The sequence below is a fragment of the Mobula hypostoma genome, chromosome 11 (genome assembly GCF_963921235.1).
Source record: "Mobula hypostoma chromosome 11, sMobHyp1.1, whole genome shotgun sequence".
NCBI lineage: Eukaryota > Metazoa > Chordata > Chondrichthyes > Myliobatiformes > Myliobatidae > Mobula > Mobula hypostoma.
In genome coordinates this window covers 17,757,503-17,774,574 of record NC_086107.1, presented here as the reverse complement: position 1 = coordinate 17,774,574, position 17,072 = coordinate 17,757,503, and the positions used below count along the sequence as shown (strand labels likewise).

Here is a 17,072-nt window from a genome sequence, read left to right as displayed (position 1 = left end):
GCCATTCACTTCTGAATGGACAATGAGTCCATGAACTCTGCCTCAGTATCTATTTCTTCTCTTTTTGCACTATTTATTTAATATAATATATATAATGTATATATTTAAATATATTTTATATATATAAAAAACAAAATCAAATATATATTTCTTATTGTAATTTAATTTTTTTTCTATTTATGTATTGCAATGCACCACTGCTGCAAATCAACAAATTTCATGACATATACCAGTGATACTCAACCCGATTCTGATTATAAATGAGTGTGGTTTAGAGCGACCTAGGTACTCTATTACATGAAACACAAAAGTTAGCAGACACGTCCAACACGTAGTTAAGAAGGCATACAGTATGTTTGCCTTCGATGCAAAGGAGTTTGGTGTTTTAAAAAGGGAGGTTTTGTTGCTGTTGTATGGAGAATACTCTGCATAGTTTTGGCCTCCTTACTTAAACAAAGATAATGGTAACTTTGGAATCAGTGCAAAGGATATTCACCAGGCTAAATTCCTAGAATGAGAACATTCTCAAGAGACTAAATACCTTGGGCATTTATTTCTTGGATTTTGAAGAACGAAGGGTGACTTATTCAAACATGTGCTGGTATTTTTTATTACAAAGAAACTCAGCATTGCCTTTCTGTATTTTGTTATTTAGGAGGAGATTTTCAGAAAACTCTGTGTCTGAATCTAACAATCAAAATCACAGAGCGCACAGCAGTCAGAAATTCTTATGCAGAAAGGTGTGGCAATGCTCAACAGGATCAGCAGGGGGAGACAGGAATCAATAGATTATGAGTGGTACCAATTTTTATTCAATGAGGAGTAATCAGTGAAATCAGCAAATCCTTATCACAGTGCATTTCAGTATTTTTCAATGCATTCCTTTTCCTTTTGGTCAGTATGAGCTTTGGTTATTATTGACCATTGGTTCTGTTTCTAGACCTGCAGTACTGTGCAAAAGTCTTGGACACATATATATAGCTAGAGTGCCTAAGACTTTTGCACTGTACTGTACATTATGTCTTTCCAATACCAAATAACACTTAAAACTACTGAGCTAAAACAAAGCTAAGTACTCTTATTTCTGTTTCCCAAACACCTTCCTATTTTAATCAATATACAGTACTGTGCAAGTCTCAGGCACTCTAGCTATATGTGCCTATGACTTCTGCACAGGACTGTACTTTCTTGACAATCATTAAGAGGGCAGAAAACTCCAAAACAAGTAATAGTCATACCTTTCAGTGACATTGTGATTGTGTTGCTTTCTCCTACTAAGTAGCCACAGGGTAACAATTCAGGTGTGTCTGCATTATTAGTGCGTATGATATCTCCGATGCTGTAGCCCAGGACACTGTCCGAGTTCAGCCCCAACTGGCTTACTGGATCCACGTGGATAATATACTCCTGAGAAAAATAGCATAACTAGGTTAAAACGAATAGAACATAGAGCAGTACAGGCCCATCTTTAGGTCGTTCTCTAAGGCCAACCTATTCCTTACTTCCCACATAGCTTTCCATTTTTCTTTCTTCCATGTTCAAAGCTTCATTTTATTATCAAAGTATGGTATGCAGAATACAACTCTGAGATTTGTCTTCTCCAGGTAGCCATAAAATACAGAGAACCATAGAAATAGTTGTAAGAAAGACATCAAACCCCTCCGCACGAAAGAAAAAGAAACAAAAGCTCACAAACACCAAACATTCCCCAACCCCTCCCTCGCACAAAAGCTAAGAAGATCACCCAAACGGATCTAAGGGTCCCTTAAATGTCCTTAATGTATTTGTCTCTACCATCACCCCAGCAGCATGTTCTATGCAACTGTGTAAAAATAAAACTACCCCTGCCATCCCTCCTGTACTTCCTTCCAAACACATTAATATTATTGCATATCCTCTTATATTAGCCATTTCCACCCTGAGAAAAATCACTAGTTCAAGTTCATGTTTAAGGTAATCTGACTTTGCATATACTGTACATTACCAAACAAAACAACATTCCTCCGGACCACAGTGCAACCCACACAATATACATCACGCACAGCGCATAAACCAAGTGCTGTCCTAGTAATGAGACCTCATTGGTGGCAGGGCATTTATTAGTCTCGCAGTCGGAGGGAAGAAGCTGTTACTCAGTCTGGTAGGTCTAGTCCTGATGCTACTGTAACTGGGTGAAAGGGATTACGGGATGGGTGATGGGGATCCTTAGCAATGCATTGGGTCCTTTCTCCACAATACTCCTGGTAAATGTTACAAGTATGGGGGAGGGAGACCACAATGAGCCTCTCGACAGTTTTTACTATTGTTATACAAGTGCATACAAGTCTCTTCTCGTCCTCCATCACTTCAAAGAGAAAATCCCCAACTCGCTCAACCTATTCTCATAAAATATGCTCTCTAATCTATGCAGCAACTTGTTAAATCTCAAGATCCTTCTGTTCCTCTGCACTGGTAAGAATCTTGCCATTAATCCAGTAGTTTACCTTCGTTCGACCTTCCATAGTGTATCAAATGAGCTTACGTTAGTAAAATCAATAAAAGGGGGGAATTTCATTGGATAAGTGTAACAAAAATGCATTTCTCAATGACTTTATTTTAAAACATGACCCTATTTCTCAGATTAGCATTACGCTGCATCACAGCTTCTTTAGCAATTATAAACTTCTATAGCATTATCAGGAATAATTGTAATATCAACAAAATAGTGCAATTTTAATTGATGACATTTTCACAGTTGACACCAATTTGAGCTACTAAACAGGAAAAGTCGACATGCATGGGTGTCAGTGAGGACTAGAACCACCTATATCGCCATGTGGTTCTTGTCATTTAGAAGGCTGTAAGTTCAAGTTCTTTTCCAAAGAAATGGACTCTGAAAGCTGGGATGGGGACAGAGGGAAATGCATACAGCATTATGTACTGCATAGTAAATGGTGCAAGTAAGATGTTCTCTCTTTTCAATGTCATATTGCTACTTGTGGGAGTTTGTTCTGTGTATGTTGGTTGCCATATTTCCTACTTGTTTTTAAGCAATGATTCGACATTTAAAGTCTGTAATTGGCTGTAAAGTACTTCTGGATAAATCAAGGCTCTGAAAGCCATATGCAAATACAGGTCATTCCAATATTAAATGCAGCTGTGGTGTCCTCTGAAATTGCTGCCATGCACTGAAATGCTGTGAGAAGATAGCGCCTGCAGGGAGTCAACAGCTTGAGACAGGAGGGACGAAAGAAAAAAACATGAAGGGAAAACTCCAATTGGAATGGAAACTTTGAAGCCCTGCCATATAATGACATAAAGTTGACAGAACAAAGCATAACAGTCAAGACTATTTTTAGCCCTAAACTGCTCTCCAATATTCTGGTCCATATCTAGCTGCAATGTAGATGCTCAGATTAAAAGAAAACCTTTCTCAATCACAGAACTGGCAATTGTATGTTTCAACCTCATTTTCAATCAGGCCTTACCTTAAATAGTCGGCGTACAACTCCATCCAAAACATCCCACTTCGTCTTACCGCTGACACCAATGCAGCCAACTATATACTGGCGGATCCGAGAATCCTGCATTAATGTGAGAAATAGAAATTTGCTAAGTTATGTAAAATTGACTAAACCCAAGGGATGAATTTCAGCATGAGGCATCTACATAGACCACACAATGTCACAGCCCATTGCGCTGCCACCTCACATCTCCAACAGGCCAAGTTTAATCCTGATCTCCTGTGCTTTGAGTTTGTACTTTCTCCGTGACCATGTAGGTTTCCACCTGATGCTCTGGGTTCCTCCCCATCCCAAAAACATGCATGTCTGTAGGGTAATTTGCCGCTATTAAGTTTCCATTGGTATATTGGGGAGCAATTGAATCTGGAGGGTAGTTCTGCCCACACTGAATATGTGGACCCTGGACCAACATTAATGAAGGGGACATCCATCATTAGAGACTACCACCACCCAGGACCTGCCCCCTTCTCATTGTTACCATCAGGAAGGAGGTACAGAAGCCTGAAGACACACACACTATGATTCAGAACAGCTTCTTCCCTCTGCCATCCAATTTCTGACTGGACATTGAACCCATGAACACTACCTCACTACTTTTTTTAATTTCTATTTTTGCACTACTTATTTAATTTAACTATTTAATATGCATATATATACTTACTGTAATTCACAGTTTTTTTCTAGATTTGTCATGTATTGCATTGTACTGCTGCAACAAAGTTAACATTTCATGACATATGTCCATGATTCTGACTTCTATCGCCACCTGAAGACACACCAATAGACAACCTCTTTGGAGAACATCATACTCAACTCGAACGATCCTACCACTACCACTACCACTACTTGACGACATGGGGAAAATGAAATTAGATTATTGGAGGATTAGTGTAAGTAGGTGGCGTGCTCAGTGGGCCAAAGAACCTTTTTCTCCTCCGTTTGGCTCTATGATTCTATGCAAAGCAGAGAACAAACTGTCTGCACAGACTTCTACGTCACCATCAAAAGTTCACTGATCAGTTAAGGATAGTAAAGATGGATGTATACTGAACCTTAGTGGATTGAACAAACACTCCTCAAGTTCACTTTCATTCTGAATGAAGACAACGTTCCTTTTTATCTACCCACTACCCTGTTGCTTCACCAGTTAGCATTTTGTCCATCTGCAGGCGATGCAAATATTCTGGAAACTCAGGATCTGGCTGGTAACGTTATGATTGCTGATTAATCAGGCACATCAATAGCTGCACCCAAACACAACCAACGTTGGAAAGAAATTGCTGGAATTTTATGGATCTTCCAACTCCGTGACGGGCACTTTCCCATCACCACCTATACTTCAGACCATAAGATGTAGAAACAGTATTATCTCATTTGGCCCATGGAGTCTGCTCCGCCATTTCGTCAAGACTGATTTATAATCCCCCTCAACCCCATTCTCCTGCCTTCTCCCTATAACTTTTGATGCCCTTACTAATCACGAACCTATGAATCTCTGTTTAAATGACTTGGCCTCCACTGCTGCCTATGAATTCCAGATTCACCACCCTCTGGATAAAGAAATTCCTCCTCATTTCTTTAGAACGTCCTTCTCTTCTGAGGCTGTGCCCTCTAGTCCTAGACTCCACCACTATAGGAAACATTCTCTCCACATCCATCCTACTTAGACCTTGCAATATTTAATAGGCTTCAAAGAGATCCTCCCCCTTCTGTCCAGTTGTGCATCACTTTTAATTACTCCATCCATGAAACTAATATTGCAGAAGGACAGTAAGACCAAAAAGGACCATATAACATACGACATACTAGAAATTATTTGTTATTTAAAGGGGTAGTGGATTCTGCAAAGGATATCTCAATCATGAAGTCCTCATATATTTCAGAAGCAGCAGGAAAAGGTTGCGGCACTAATGGGATCCGAGCCAGCTGTCAAATTGTCATTGTGTTTTACAGCATAGAAACAAGCCCTTTGGCTCACTGCATCAAAGTCACGTTGTTCAACAATACTGCACAGGGGCCTATCATTCACTGTGAATGTCTTATCCTGATTTAATTTCCCAAAATGCATCACTTTGCACTTTTGTAACACACACACACATTGCTGGAGGAACTCAGCAGGTCAGGCAGCATCTACGGAGAGGAATAAACAGCAAATGTTTCGGGCCAAGACTCTTCATCAGGACTTTGCTCTTTTCTAAATTAAAGTCCATTTTCCATTTCCTTGCCCACTTTCACAGATGTCCTGTATCTTAGACAAACTTGCTCACTGTCCAGAGTTGCATGACATCAGATTGTTGTTTTCCGGATAGACACAGAGGAAATTTTCAGATTGGTTTAGAAATGACTTTCAGGAATGTTAACTGGCCATTCCTATCTGAACGGGCTGATGAATGACTCCTGGACCACAATAAGCGGCTAACATTTAATGTCTTCTAATGCACTGAAGCAAGCCAGCCTACAATTAGTAACAGTTCACACTCAATGCAATTGCATGGCCCATTACAATACTGAAAGTTTTTTTCCCCCATTTTGGCTTTAAATATATTTTTGGAATCTGGGTTTTCCCAAACAGTCTTTCTCACCGTTTCCTAACAGGGTCACATCTCAGTTACATCTACCAAGGAGAGTATTCAGCAATTGAATTGGGAGCATTGGACATACCTCTTTCCATCTCATCTCTTCTTGCAAGCAGACTACAATTTTCACATGTCTGCCTTCTTTTCGGGTTGACCCATCTACGTTGTCATCAAGGAGCATATCTGCTCAAGAGTAACAATAATTAAAAGCGGAACATGACTTTAAGATTCAGATTCAGTTTATTGTCTTGTACACTGGGGTGCAATGAAATCCCTTGCTCACGTGAAGCTCACAGAGTAAACCGTGTACATGGTAATAATAGATACAACGATAAATACCATGAGCAGCGTGAAGAAAATTGCAAAGATGTAGTGCTATCTGAAACAGTGCTAAAAGTGATGATAGTTTGAATTAGGAGTAAGCTATTTGGGGCCTCGAGTGTGCTCTACTCTCCAATGACATCATGATTGACCTTTTACCTCTGTGTTGTTTTCCTAAGTCCATATGTAATTTCCCCTAATAACAAAAGAGTCTATCAAAAAATCTTACTCTGCAAAGTCAGGTCGAAGTCCAAGTGAATTTAAATTATGTCGCCATATACTACTTTGAGATTCATTTTCTTACAGGCGTTTACAGGAATGAACGAGCTCTTAATTTGTGGAGGTGACCCCAGTGTAGACAGCACATACAGGGGAGATATCCTACACTGTAAGAACGTTTTCACCTTTCAGAAAGATTATCTTGGTTTTTGAAATCTGGAATGTATAGGGCTTGTCTGCTTAATTTCTCTTTCCATGTTATTGTTATTCAAGGAATCTGTGTTGCAGTTCCTTTATTCCCAAGTATACCTTCGCTTGGTAAGACAGCCAAAAACTGGACCTAGTGTTTCAGCTTCAGTCTCAATGGCACTCTGCTGACTCAGCCAATGACTTCATATTCAGACCCAAATTCGCAAAAATATAAGCTATGCAGGAATTAAGTCCTTTGCTGTTTTGGCATGCCCATTGGAGCAGATGACTTTGAACCTTCCGTGTAGAGAGCTGACTATGGTATAGCAATCAAACACCACCCTACAGTAAAGTAATTGAAGAGTAACTCATCCAAATTCATTGTCTGGGGTAGATGGTCTAATTTGAACTCACCAAGTTCTCCATCAAAGGTGATGCGAGGGGTTGTAATAATACATGTTTGGATATAATCACTGTAAATAAAAAAAGTTATGATTTCCAATTTGCTTACCAAGACTGCTGGACTCTGTCAGGTTAAGGCTGTGCTGGGAAAGGCCGAGTGACTGGCGTGGGGACGAAGAGATGGAAAGCTGCGACTGGGCCCGACTGCAGCTACCTTGAGTCTCAGACTTCAGTCTGTCATTCTCAGCTTTCAGCTTTTCAATTTCAGTCTTGAGGAAAAAAGAATTTTGAAATTAAAACAAGCTAGGTTCACCTTCTTGTGCGTGAGAAATCATGTAAAAAGCCTAGTCTGAAACCGACACTCAGAATCTTCGCATTAACTGCTGGCAGTCACTCTAGAAGTGTTTCCTGTGACAAGCTGTTCAATGCTTTAATTGAGCTTAATAATTACCATTTTGCATATTTGCTACTTCTGAAATGCAGCACTATCAGTTCAGATGAGGACAGCAACTCCAATCAACAACTGACTACAGAAACACTGTCCAGACTGCCATGTATGTAATTCTGCACGTCAACGGTCAAATTGAAAGTGAGACCGTGAAATATGATTTCCAACAACATCAGCAAAATGAATGGAATTAGTACAGTGAAAACTGCAGAATGCATTCTGAAAGCTGAAGTATGATAAGTTTACACTAATGGAGTTAGAGTGAAAGCCTTCCCTTTAATCCAAACCTTCTAGATGCTAATTCTAATCTTTCCCAATTATAAATACAGCGTGGCGTGCCGACAACAATCTGGCCCTTAACACCCAGAAGACCAAAGAGATCATTGTGGACTTCAGGCATGCCAGGAGTCACACTCACGTTCCCATCTACATCAACGGAACTGTAGTGGAGTGTGTATCAAGCTTCAAATTCCTTGGTGTCCACATTTCTGAGCATCTCACCTGGTCCCTGAACTCCTCCATCCTGATCAAAAAGGCGCAACAATGCCTTTATTTCTTGCGGAGCATGAAGAAGGCTCACCTCTGTCCCAGGATACTGACGGACTTTTACCGCTGTACCATTGAGAGCATACTCACCAACTGCATCTCAGTGTGGTATGGCAATTGTCCCGTATCAGACCGCAAAGCACTCCAGCATGTGGTGAAAACTGCCCAGCGGATTATCGGCACCCAATTGCCCACCATTGAGAACATCTTCCATAAACGTTGCCTGGGCAGGGCGAAAAGCATCATCAGGGATGCATCTCATCCTAACCATGGACTTTTTACTCTCCTCCCATCTGGTGGGCGCTACAGGAGCCTCCGTTCCCGCACCAGCAGGCACAGGAACAGCTTCTTCCCTGAGGCTGTGACACTGCTGAACCTCTCATCACAGCACTAAGCAGTATTGCATCCGTATTTGTACTGTCTCAGTACTTTTATATTTGTGTGCTGTAGCACTTTTTTTATTCGCAGTTATTTTGTAAATAACACTATCCTTTGCATTCCTGGTCAGATACTAAATGCATTTCATTGGCTTTGTATCTGTACTTGGCACAATGACAATAAAGTTGAATCTAAACTAATCTAATCTAACCACAGATACTCCTTGCATGATTTGTGAATAACAGCATGTCTTGCTGTATTCCCCATCTCTGGTTAACATACGGGAAAAATCTGCTCAGAATCAGAATCAGGTTTAATATCACTAATATGTGTGAAATTTGTTGTTTTGCAGCAGCAGTACATTGTAATACATAAAAATAAAAACAATAAATTACAGTAAGATATAGATATAAAAATTAAATTAAGTAGTGTAAAAAGAGAGCAAAAAAAGAAAAAAAAATGATGAGGTAATGGACTTGGGTTCTTTGTCCATTCAGAAATCTGATGTAAGTTAATTGGCACACACAGGCCATGTGAGTTGCCCTGGGTGAAGCCCACCAATCACATGTAAACTCTGCAGGTGAAACCCAGAAGTCACACTTGACTGTAGGGTACAGAGATAGGACATGGAATGTGGATTAGCTGGACACACGAGGACGTGGGAGGTGGATGAGCCGGAAGCACCAGCTTCTGTCTCCACAATACATAAAATCATCTGAGCTCAAATGAATTACAGCCTCCTCACTGAATCCTGCTCTGCAGAATGCGACATATTGCAACCAGTTCAATATCATATTGATCTGGGATTTTGATGCCAAAGGTTACTCATTCCTGTAACTAACAAAATTTGAGTCTCACACGTCTACGAGAGAAATGAAATCTGGAAAACAGCTCCCCTTCTACCTTCAGTACTCCAGCCTCATGATAACATGAACCAAATGATGGGAAAATCCTGTCCTGAAGTCCAGTCAGCAATGAGCAGAGAAGTGTTCAACAGGGTTAAGAAAGAAAATAATTTACAAAGAATGAGCGACTTAAAAGTTACAAATAACTTTCCTGTCTATGAGTTGATGGTCGATCTTCAATGAGAAAGTGGTCTTTTTCAAATGGAGATGAGAGGGCGTACAGGAGCGAGATATACCAGTTAGTTGAGTGGTGTCAGAGCAACAACCTTGCACTCTAAGTCAGTAAGACAAAAGAGCTGATTGTTGTCTTCAGGAAGGGTAAGACCAAGGAACACAAAACAATCCTCATAGAGGGATCAGAAGTGGAGAGTGTGAGCAATTTCAAGTTCCTGGGTGTCAAGATCTCTGAGGATCTAACCTGGTCCCAACATATTGAAGTAGCTGTAAAGAAGGCAAGACATGGCTACGTTTCAATAGGAGTTTTAAGAAATTTGGTCTGTCACCTAAAACACTCGAAAATTTCTATAGATGTACCATGAAGAGCAATGTGACAGGCTGCATCACTGTCTGGTATGGAGGAGGCTACTGCACAGGACCAAAAGAAGCAATAGAAAATTGTAAAATTAATCTGCTCCATCTTGGGTAGTAGCCTCCATAGTATCCAAGGCACCTTAAAGGAGTGGTACATCAGGAAGGCAGCGTTCATCACGAAGGACCACCATCATCCAGGACATGGCCTCTTCTCATTACTACTGTCAGGAATGAGGTACAGAATCCTGAAGAGACACACCCAGCAATACAAAAACAGTTCCTTCTCATCTAACATATGATTCCTAAATAGACTTTGAATGTTACCTTACTTCTTTAAATATATTTTATTACTGCTTTGCAATATTTTTCATCTAACTATTTAATATACAGTGGTATGCAAAGGTTTGGGCACCCCGGTCAAAATTTCTGTTACTGTGAATAGCTAAGCGAGTAAAAGATGACCTGATTTCCAAAAGGCATAAAGTTAAAGATGACATGTTTCTTTAATATTTTAAGCAAGATTACATTTTTATTTCCATTTTTTACGGTTTCAAAATAACAAAAAAGGAAAAGGGCCCGAAACAAAAGTTTGGGCACCCTGCATGGCAGTACCCCTTTGGCAAGTATCACAGCTTGTAAACACTTCCTGTAGCCAGCTAAGAGTCTTTCAATTCTTGTTTGGGGGATTTTCGCCCATTCTTCCTTGCAAAAGGCTTCTAGTTCTGTGAGATTCTTGGGCCATCCTGCATGCACTGCTCTTTTGAGGTCTATCCACAGATTTTCGATGATGTTTAGGCCAGGGGACTGAGAGGGCCATGGCAAAACCTTCAGCTTGCACCTCTTGAGGTAGTCCATTGTGGATTTTGAGGTGTGTTTAGGATCAACATCCTGTTGTAGAAGCCATCCTCTTTTCATCTTCAGTTTTTTTACAGATGGTGTGATGTTTGCTTCCAGAATTTGCTGGTATGTAATTGAATTCATTCCTCCCTCTACCAGTGAAATGTTCCCCGTGCCACTGGTTGCAATACAAGCCCAAAGAATGATCGATCCACCTCCGTGCTTAACAGTTGGAGAGGTGTTCTTTTCATGAAATTTTATACTCTTTTTCTCTCCAAAGATACCTTCGCTCATTGCGACCAAAAAGTTCTATTTTAACTTCATCAGTCCACAGGACTTGTTTCCAAAATGTATCAGCCCTGTTTAGGTTTCCTTTGCAAACTTCTGATGCTGAATTTTGTGGTGAGGATGCAGGAAAGGTTTTCTTCTGATGACTTTTCCATGAAGGTCATATTTGTGCAGGTGTCGCTGCACAGTAGAACAGTGCACCACCACTCCAGATTCTGCTAAATCTTACTGAAGGTCTTTTGCAGTCAAACGGGGGTTTTGATTTGTCTTCCTAGCAATCTTACGAGCAGTTGTCTTGGAAAGTTTTCTTGGTCTTCCAGACGTCAACTTGATCTCCACCGTTCCTGTTAACTGCCATTACATTACGAACTGAGGAAACGGCTACCTGAAAATGCTTTGCTATCTTCTTATAGCCTTCTCCTGCTTTGTGCACATCATTTATTTTAACTTTCAGAGTGCTAGGCAGCTGCTTAGAGGAGCCCATGGTTGCTGATTGTTGGGACAAGGTTTGAGGAGTCAGGGTATTTATAAAGCTTTGAAATTTGCATCACCTGGCCTTTCTTAACAATTACTATGAACAAGCCATAGCCCTAACAAGCTATTTAAGGTCTGAGACCTTGGTAAAAGTTATCTGAGAGGTCAAATCTCTTGGGGTGCCCAAACTTTTACCTGGTGCTCCTTTCCTTTTTTTCCACTCTAAAATTGTACAAAACAAAAATAATACACTAATCTTGTTTAAAATGTTGAAAAGAATTTTTCATCTTTAACTTTATGACTTCTGGAGATCAGTTCATCTTCTACTCACTATTCACAGTAACAGAAATTTTGACCATTAGTGCCCAAACTTTAGCATGCCACTGTACATATATATACTTTGAGTCATTGATTTACTTATTTTTTCTTTCTATATTATCAGGTTTAGCATTTACTGCTGCCACAAAGTTAACAAATTTTACAGCATATGCCAGTGATGACATAGCTGATTTTGATTCTGATGAGAAGCAATTTTGAAAGTATTACTACTTGAAGTGCAAACTTTGCTCTGGTATGCACTGTTTTCTGATTCTTTCAAATAATGGCTGTGCAGATATGCAGCTACAAAGATACCCCAATTGTTTTGCATTCCCCTGTCAAGTGCTCTTGGCTGGAGCACAAATCTCAGTATCTCCTTTCTCCCCACTGAAATGCAGCTGCAGGAACATCTGGGCCTCCACTAAATAAAGAGGCTTTCCAAATGTCCGCTGGCCAAACAATTCCACACATATGACTCTCAGACGACCGTACAATAAGGACATCTTTCCATTTGGGATGAGTTCCATGCATGAATAGGCAGGCGAGGTTAGCTGAGCTACACTGTTGTCTCCCTGGGGCTGCTTGAGTCATGCATAACTAGTGAGACACGGGCTCAACTGTAAAAGCAGCATTAACATTTGAGGCTCTCTTAAAAGATTAAATTGAAAACTGTGATAGCGTAATTGCAGATTGCAGCAAATGTGGGTCTAGTGGTGACCCAGAGCTGTCATTTATAGTCTGCACTTTTTGCTATTAATATTCCTGCCTTGGAAAGATTGCCGATTCAAAGGCACCAATAAAACTTCTCTACATTGTAATTTTGAGACACGCTTTCACTTACTTTAATGAAAGCACACTCAAGGAAATTTTCAGTGTGTCTGAGAAGGGATCCTGAACATCTAATGAAGAGAATATAAATGTAGAAGTGGTTCTAGATAAAGAATTTATAGGATGTCCTAGTGTTGTCCAAAATGTTACATATGTTGCTCCTTTTTTCTTAAATACCTGAAGCAAGAGCCTAGCAAAAGCTAAGTAAATCAGTGAAGGTAAGACTGTTCACTCACTGGAGGGACAATTTTCTAGAAATATGATAAATGGCAAGCAGAGAGTAGATGGATTGATGTAACTATTTCAAAGTAATCCATGAGAGGACAGGACACACAAACCCAATCAGACCATCGAAAGATCCTTTGCCTTAAAAATGATAGTTGGGTGAAATGCTTTCATAAGTAGAAGCATAAGCTGTTACACACACAAAATGCTGGAGGAGCTCAGCAGGTCAGGCAGTATAAATGGAAATGAATAAACAGTTGACATTTTGGGCCAAGACCCTTCTTTAGGACTGAGAAGGAAGGGGGAAGATGCCTGAATCAGTTACATATCCAATCCTAATTGGTTTTGAGCAAACATTTCTCTCCTGGTCAGAAGGTTCTGGGCATCCTGTTCAGTATGTGGTACAAGATGCACGCATCAGATAACACCGAATTCTGCTGTATCTGCCTCTATCACCAGTCCTGGCAGCGCATCCAATGCACTCGCCATGCGTTGTGTAAAAAAATTCAGGGTAAGGTAAAGAGAGTGAAGAAAAAGAAAGAGGGGAGTGAAAGAAGGAACAAAAAAAAAATCAAGGGAAATAAGGAGAGAAAGAAAGAGGGAGAGGCAGATAGAGGATGAATTATGGATACTTACAGTACAGGACCATAGATACTTTGATCCACAAAGTCTAAGCCAATCTTTTTGCTTATTTACGAATCCATTTGCTCATATATAAGCCTGTATCTTTTAATGCCTTGCCTACTCAAGTGCCTGTACAAATACTTTCTAAACATGGTAATTATATCTAATACCATAACTTGGTCGCCATGGTAACGTAGCAGTTAGCATGATGCTATTACAACTTGGGGTATTCTGGGATTGGGAGCTCAATTCCGCTGTCATTCTGTAAGGAGTCTCTGTGCGTCTTCCCTGGGGGAATACCTGTGTTTTTCCCAGGTGCTCCAGTTTCCTCCCACAGTACGAGGATGTACCAAGTAAGTTAACTGGGCATTGTCAATTGTCCCATATTAGGTCAGGGCTGTGGGGTTGCTGGGGTGGTATGGCTCAGAGGGCCAAAAGGGCCTACCCAATGCTGTATTGCTAAATAAATCAATAAACCTCCTGTGACAAGTGTTCCAGATATCAATAGTCTATTAAAAAAAACTCTCCTCTCAGATTCATTTATAGACTCCTTCCTCTGATCTTAAACCTATGCCCTCATTTTTGATATCTATATCATGAGAAAAAGATTTTGCCTATTTACACTATCTGTGCCTCTCATAATTTTATATCACGTCTTCACTCAGCCTTCTTTGGTCCAGAGGCAACAGGACTTAGCCAATCTCTCGCTGTAACTGAAGTCCCCCAATCCAGGCAATGTCCTGCTGAATCTTCTCTGTAGAGACTCACCAGGATAGGGAGAGAGAAAAAGGGAAGGGAAGGACAGAGAAAGACAGAGGCATACAGAGAAAGGCAGGAATGTGTACGGATAAGGGAAAAGTGTTAAGGGAACAAAGCTGGCAGGGAGAAAGCATCAGACGTAGTGAGAGTGGGGAGCAAATGTGTAGACAGACAAAGAAAGATCACCCAGTGTCAGACTGCGCTGGAAGGAGATCTCAGTATTCTGGCCTTGGTCCAGGTTGGACTTCAATTTTATACCTGGGCAGACCTCTTGTCAGGAATCTATCATTATCTATGCTGCCTGCCTTTATTGCCTTTCCACCAGGGTATCATTGGGATTAAGGAGATAGATACTATACATTAATGTAATTTTGATGAGAACGCAGCTACAGATCAGTGGCAATTAAGCAATTCTTACAATAGTTAAAAGAACTGATGCTTCTTAGAAATTACAGTGGAGTAGTTAGTCTTCAAGTTTTTGGTACTAATCATCAGTGGATGCTTGACATAAGTGAAATCAAGTTGAACACAAAGAATCAATTGTCCACTGGTCAGTAGATTCGCACTGGTCGGCATGAATTTGGTGGTTAAATGGTCTGGTTCCAAGCCTTATGACTCTGTAAGCTGAATTACTCTGCTGCATTTTGCCAATCTAATTTAAATAAAGACAGACTTTACAGAAATGCATTGGAAGGCAGGCCAGCTCACCTGCATCCTGTTCATTGCCTCCCGCAACTGGTCCAGTTGGTGAGCGGAGCTCAGTGCCTCAAGCCGAATGTCAGTCAGCTTCATCTCCTTCTCTCTCAGCTCACTGCGCAGCTGCATAATTGTCTCAGCTTCACCATCGATGCATTCCGAAATGCTGAACAGGAAGGAGGAAGATGACCATAAGATATAGCACCAGGATTAGGTTAGCCTTTAGGGAACCCTGCACTAGGATTCCCAAGTCCCTTTGCACTGTTAAGGACAATGACAACAGTTAAAGATTTGAATGAAAAATGAGGAAATCATCATTTAGTTTTCTTTTCAACCCACACACAAAATGCGGCAGGAACTCAGCAGGCTAGGCAGCACCTATGGAAAAAAAGTACAGTCGACGTTTCAGGCCAAAACCTTTCGGCAGGACTTATTTTTCTTTTGAAATGTTTCCAATTTCTATTCCCCAATCACAATAGGTTATGGAGTTTTTGAAATAAAGTCTTTGGTTAGAAGTACTTAGCTCACTGATCAATTTGCTTCTTGCTTTCTCCCCCATAATGTGAATCAATAAAACAATATTTCAGATCCACAAGAGATTCTGCAAAATTTGGAAACCTTCAGCAACACACACAAAACGCTGGAGGAACTCAGCAAGCCAGGCAGCATTTATGGGGGGAAATAAACAGTCGATATTTTGGGCTGAGACTCTTCATCAGCTCAAAATGGCAACTGTTTATTCCCATCCATGGGTGCTTTCTGAATCGTGCCAGGGAGATTTTTATGGTTTTTAAGGATTTGTAAAGTACTGTAGTAGGCCATTCAGCCCAACTGATTCATGTCAACCAAGAAATTCTATCTGAGCTAGTCCCATTTTCCTCCATTTGGCCCGTGTCCCTCTAAACCAAGGGTTCTCAACGTGGGGTCCACCGACTCCTCGGTTAATACTAGGGGTCCATAGCATAAAAAAGGTTGTGAACTCCTGCTCTAAACTTTTCTATCCATGTATCAGACCATATTTTTTAAACATTGCAATTGTACACATCTCTACAATTTCCCTGCATACCCAGCACCCTCTGTGTGGAAAAAATTCTCCTCATGTCCCCTCAAGAACTATGGCTTACCACAATATTAAAAATTCACTTACACCTAAATCTACCAATCTTACTGGGAAGTTAGTGAGAAGTTATTGGATAAGTGCAATCATTTCAAACCTCTTCATGGATTTCAATGTTTTATCTTTTGGTAAGAATCCAGCATAGCAAAATACTGGAGAAACGGACAACTCACACAGCAGCTTTGGTACTCTCACATTTAACCTTTGTCTGTCATTCACACACATTCCAACTAACCATGGGCATTTTCCATTCATTACGCATGAACCTAACTGCATCAAGTTTACCTTTCGGTTGTAAATAAAACATCTACATACAGTGAATTGGAGTGCGATGTTCTCATCACTGGGGTGGATGGAGTTGATCCGTTATGAGGGAACTTGGGAGAGGATGGCAAGGACGAATCGGGTGTGTTCATTTCCTCAATGTCCGAATGAGATGAAGCAGACTTTGGAGACTTCTTTTTGCCAAAAGCTTGCTTGAAGGAGCTTCTCAACTAAATAACACAAATAATTACATGAGCTGTTAAAGTCAATAAACAGGTCTTTAAATTAAATCGACGTTCTTCAAATAAAAATGCTGAAGTCCTTGAACATCTCACATTGATTCAGAGTCCGCAGTTCAATGAATCAATGGTTAATTGGAAACATGTTAAGAAAATACACCCCAGTATATACGTAGCTTCAAGTACACTATACAGTTGTATCACTACAATGCACTTAGCCTCTGAAATTCATTCAAATGAAGAAAAGGAAATGAAATTTTTGAAAGTGGCGTAGATCATGCTGATACAACTGTATAACATGTTAAGCAGAACCAAGAAAGGATAAATATTTTCAATAAATCTGGATTAGAGCTTTCCTTGCTCATACCCGGAGTAGCGCCACAGA

The 17,072-nt window shown here is 40.4% G+C and overlaps 1 protein-coding gene across 12 annotated transcripts in view; it reads right to left on the bottom strand.

The window, feature by feature from the left end:
* Positions 1–17,072, bottom strand: part of nav2a (neuron navigator 2a) — a 1,052,051-nt gene that overhangs the window by 20,839 nt on the left and 1,014,140 nt on the right. For all 12 annotated transcript variants that reach the window (XM_063061719.1, XM_063061711.1, XM_063061712.1 and 9 more), the window contains 6 exons: positions 16,500–16,678; positions 15,080–15,233; positions 7,320–7,479; positions 6,165–6,262; positions 3,468–3,563; positions 1,239–1,407 (listed from right to left, as the gene is read on the bottom strand). In XM_063061719.1, the coding sequence (XP_062917789.1) occupies positions 1,239–1,407; positions 3,468–3,563; positions 6,165–6,262; positions 7,320–7,479; positions 15,080–15,233; positions 16,500–16,678 (856 nt within the window). The remainder of the gene's footprint in view (positions 1–1,238; positions 1,408–3,467; positions 3,564–6,164; positions 6,263–7,319; positions 7,480–15,079; positions 15,234–16,499; positions 16,679–17,072) is intronic.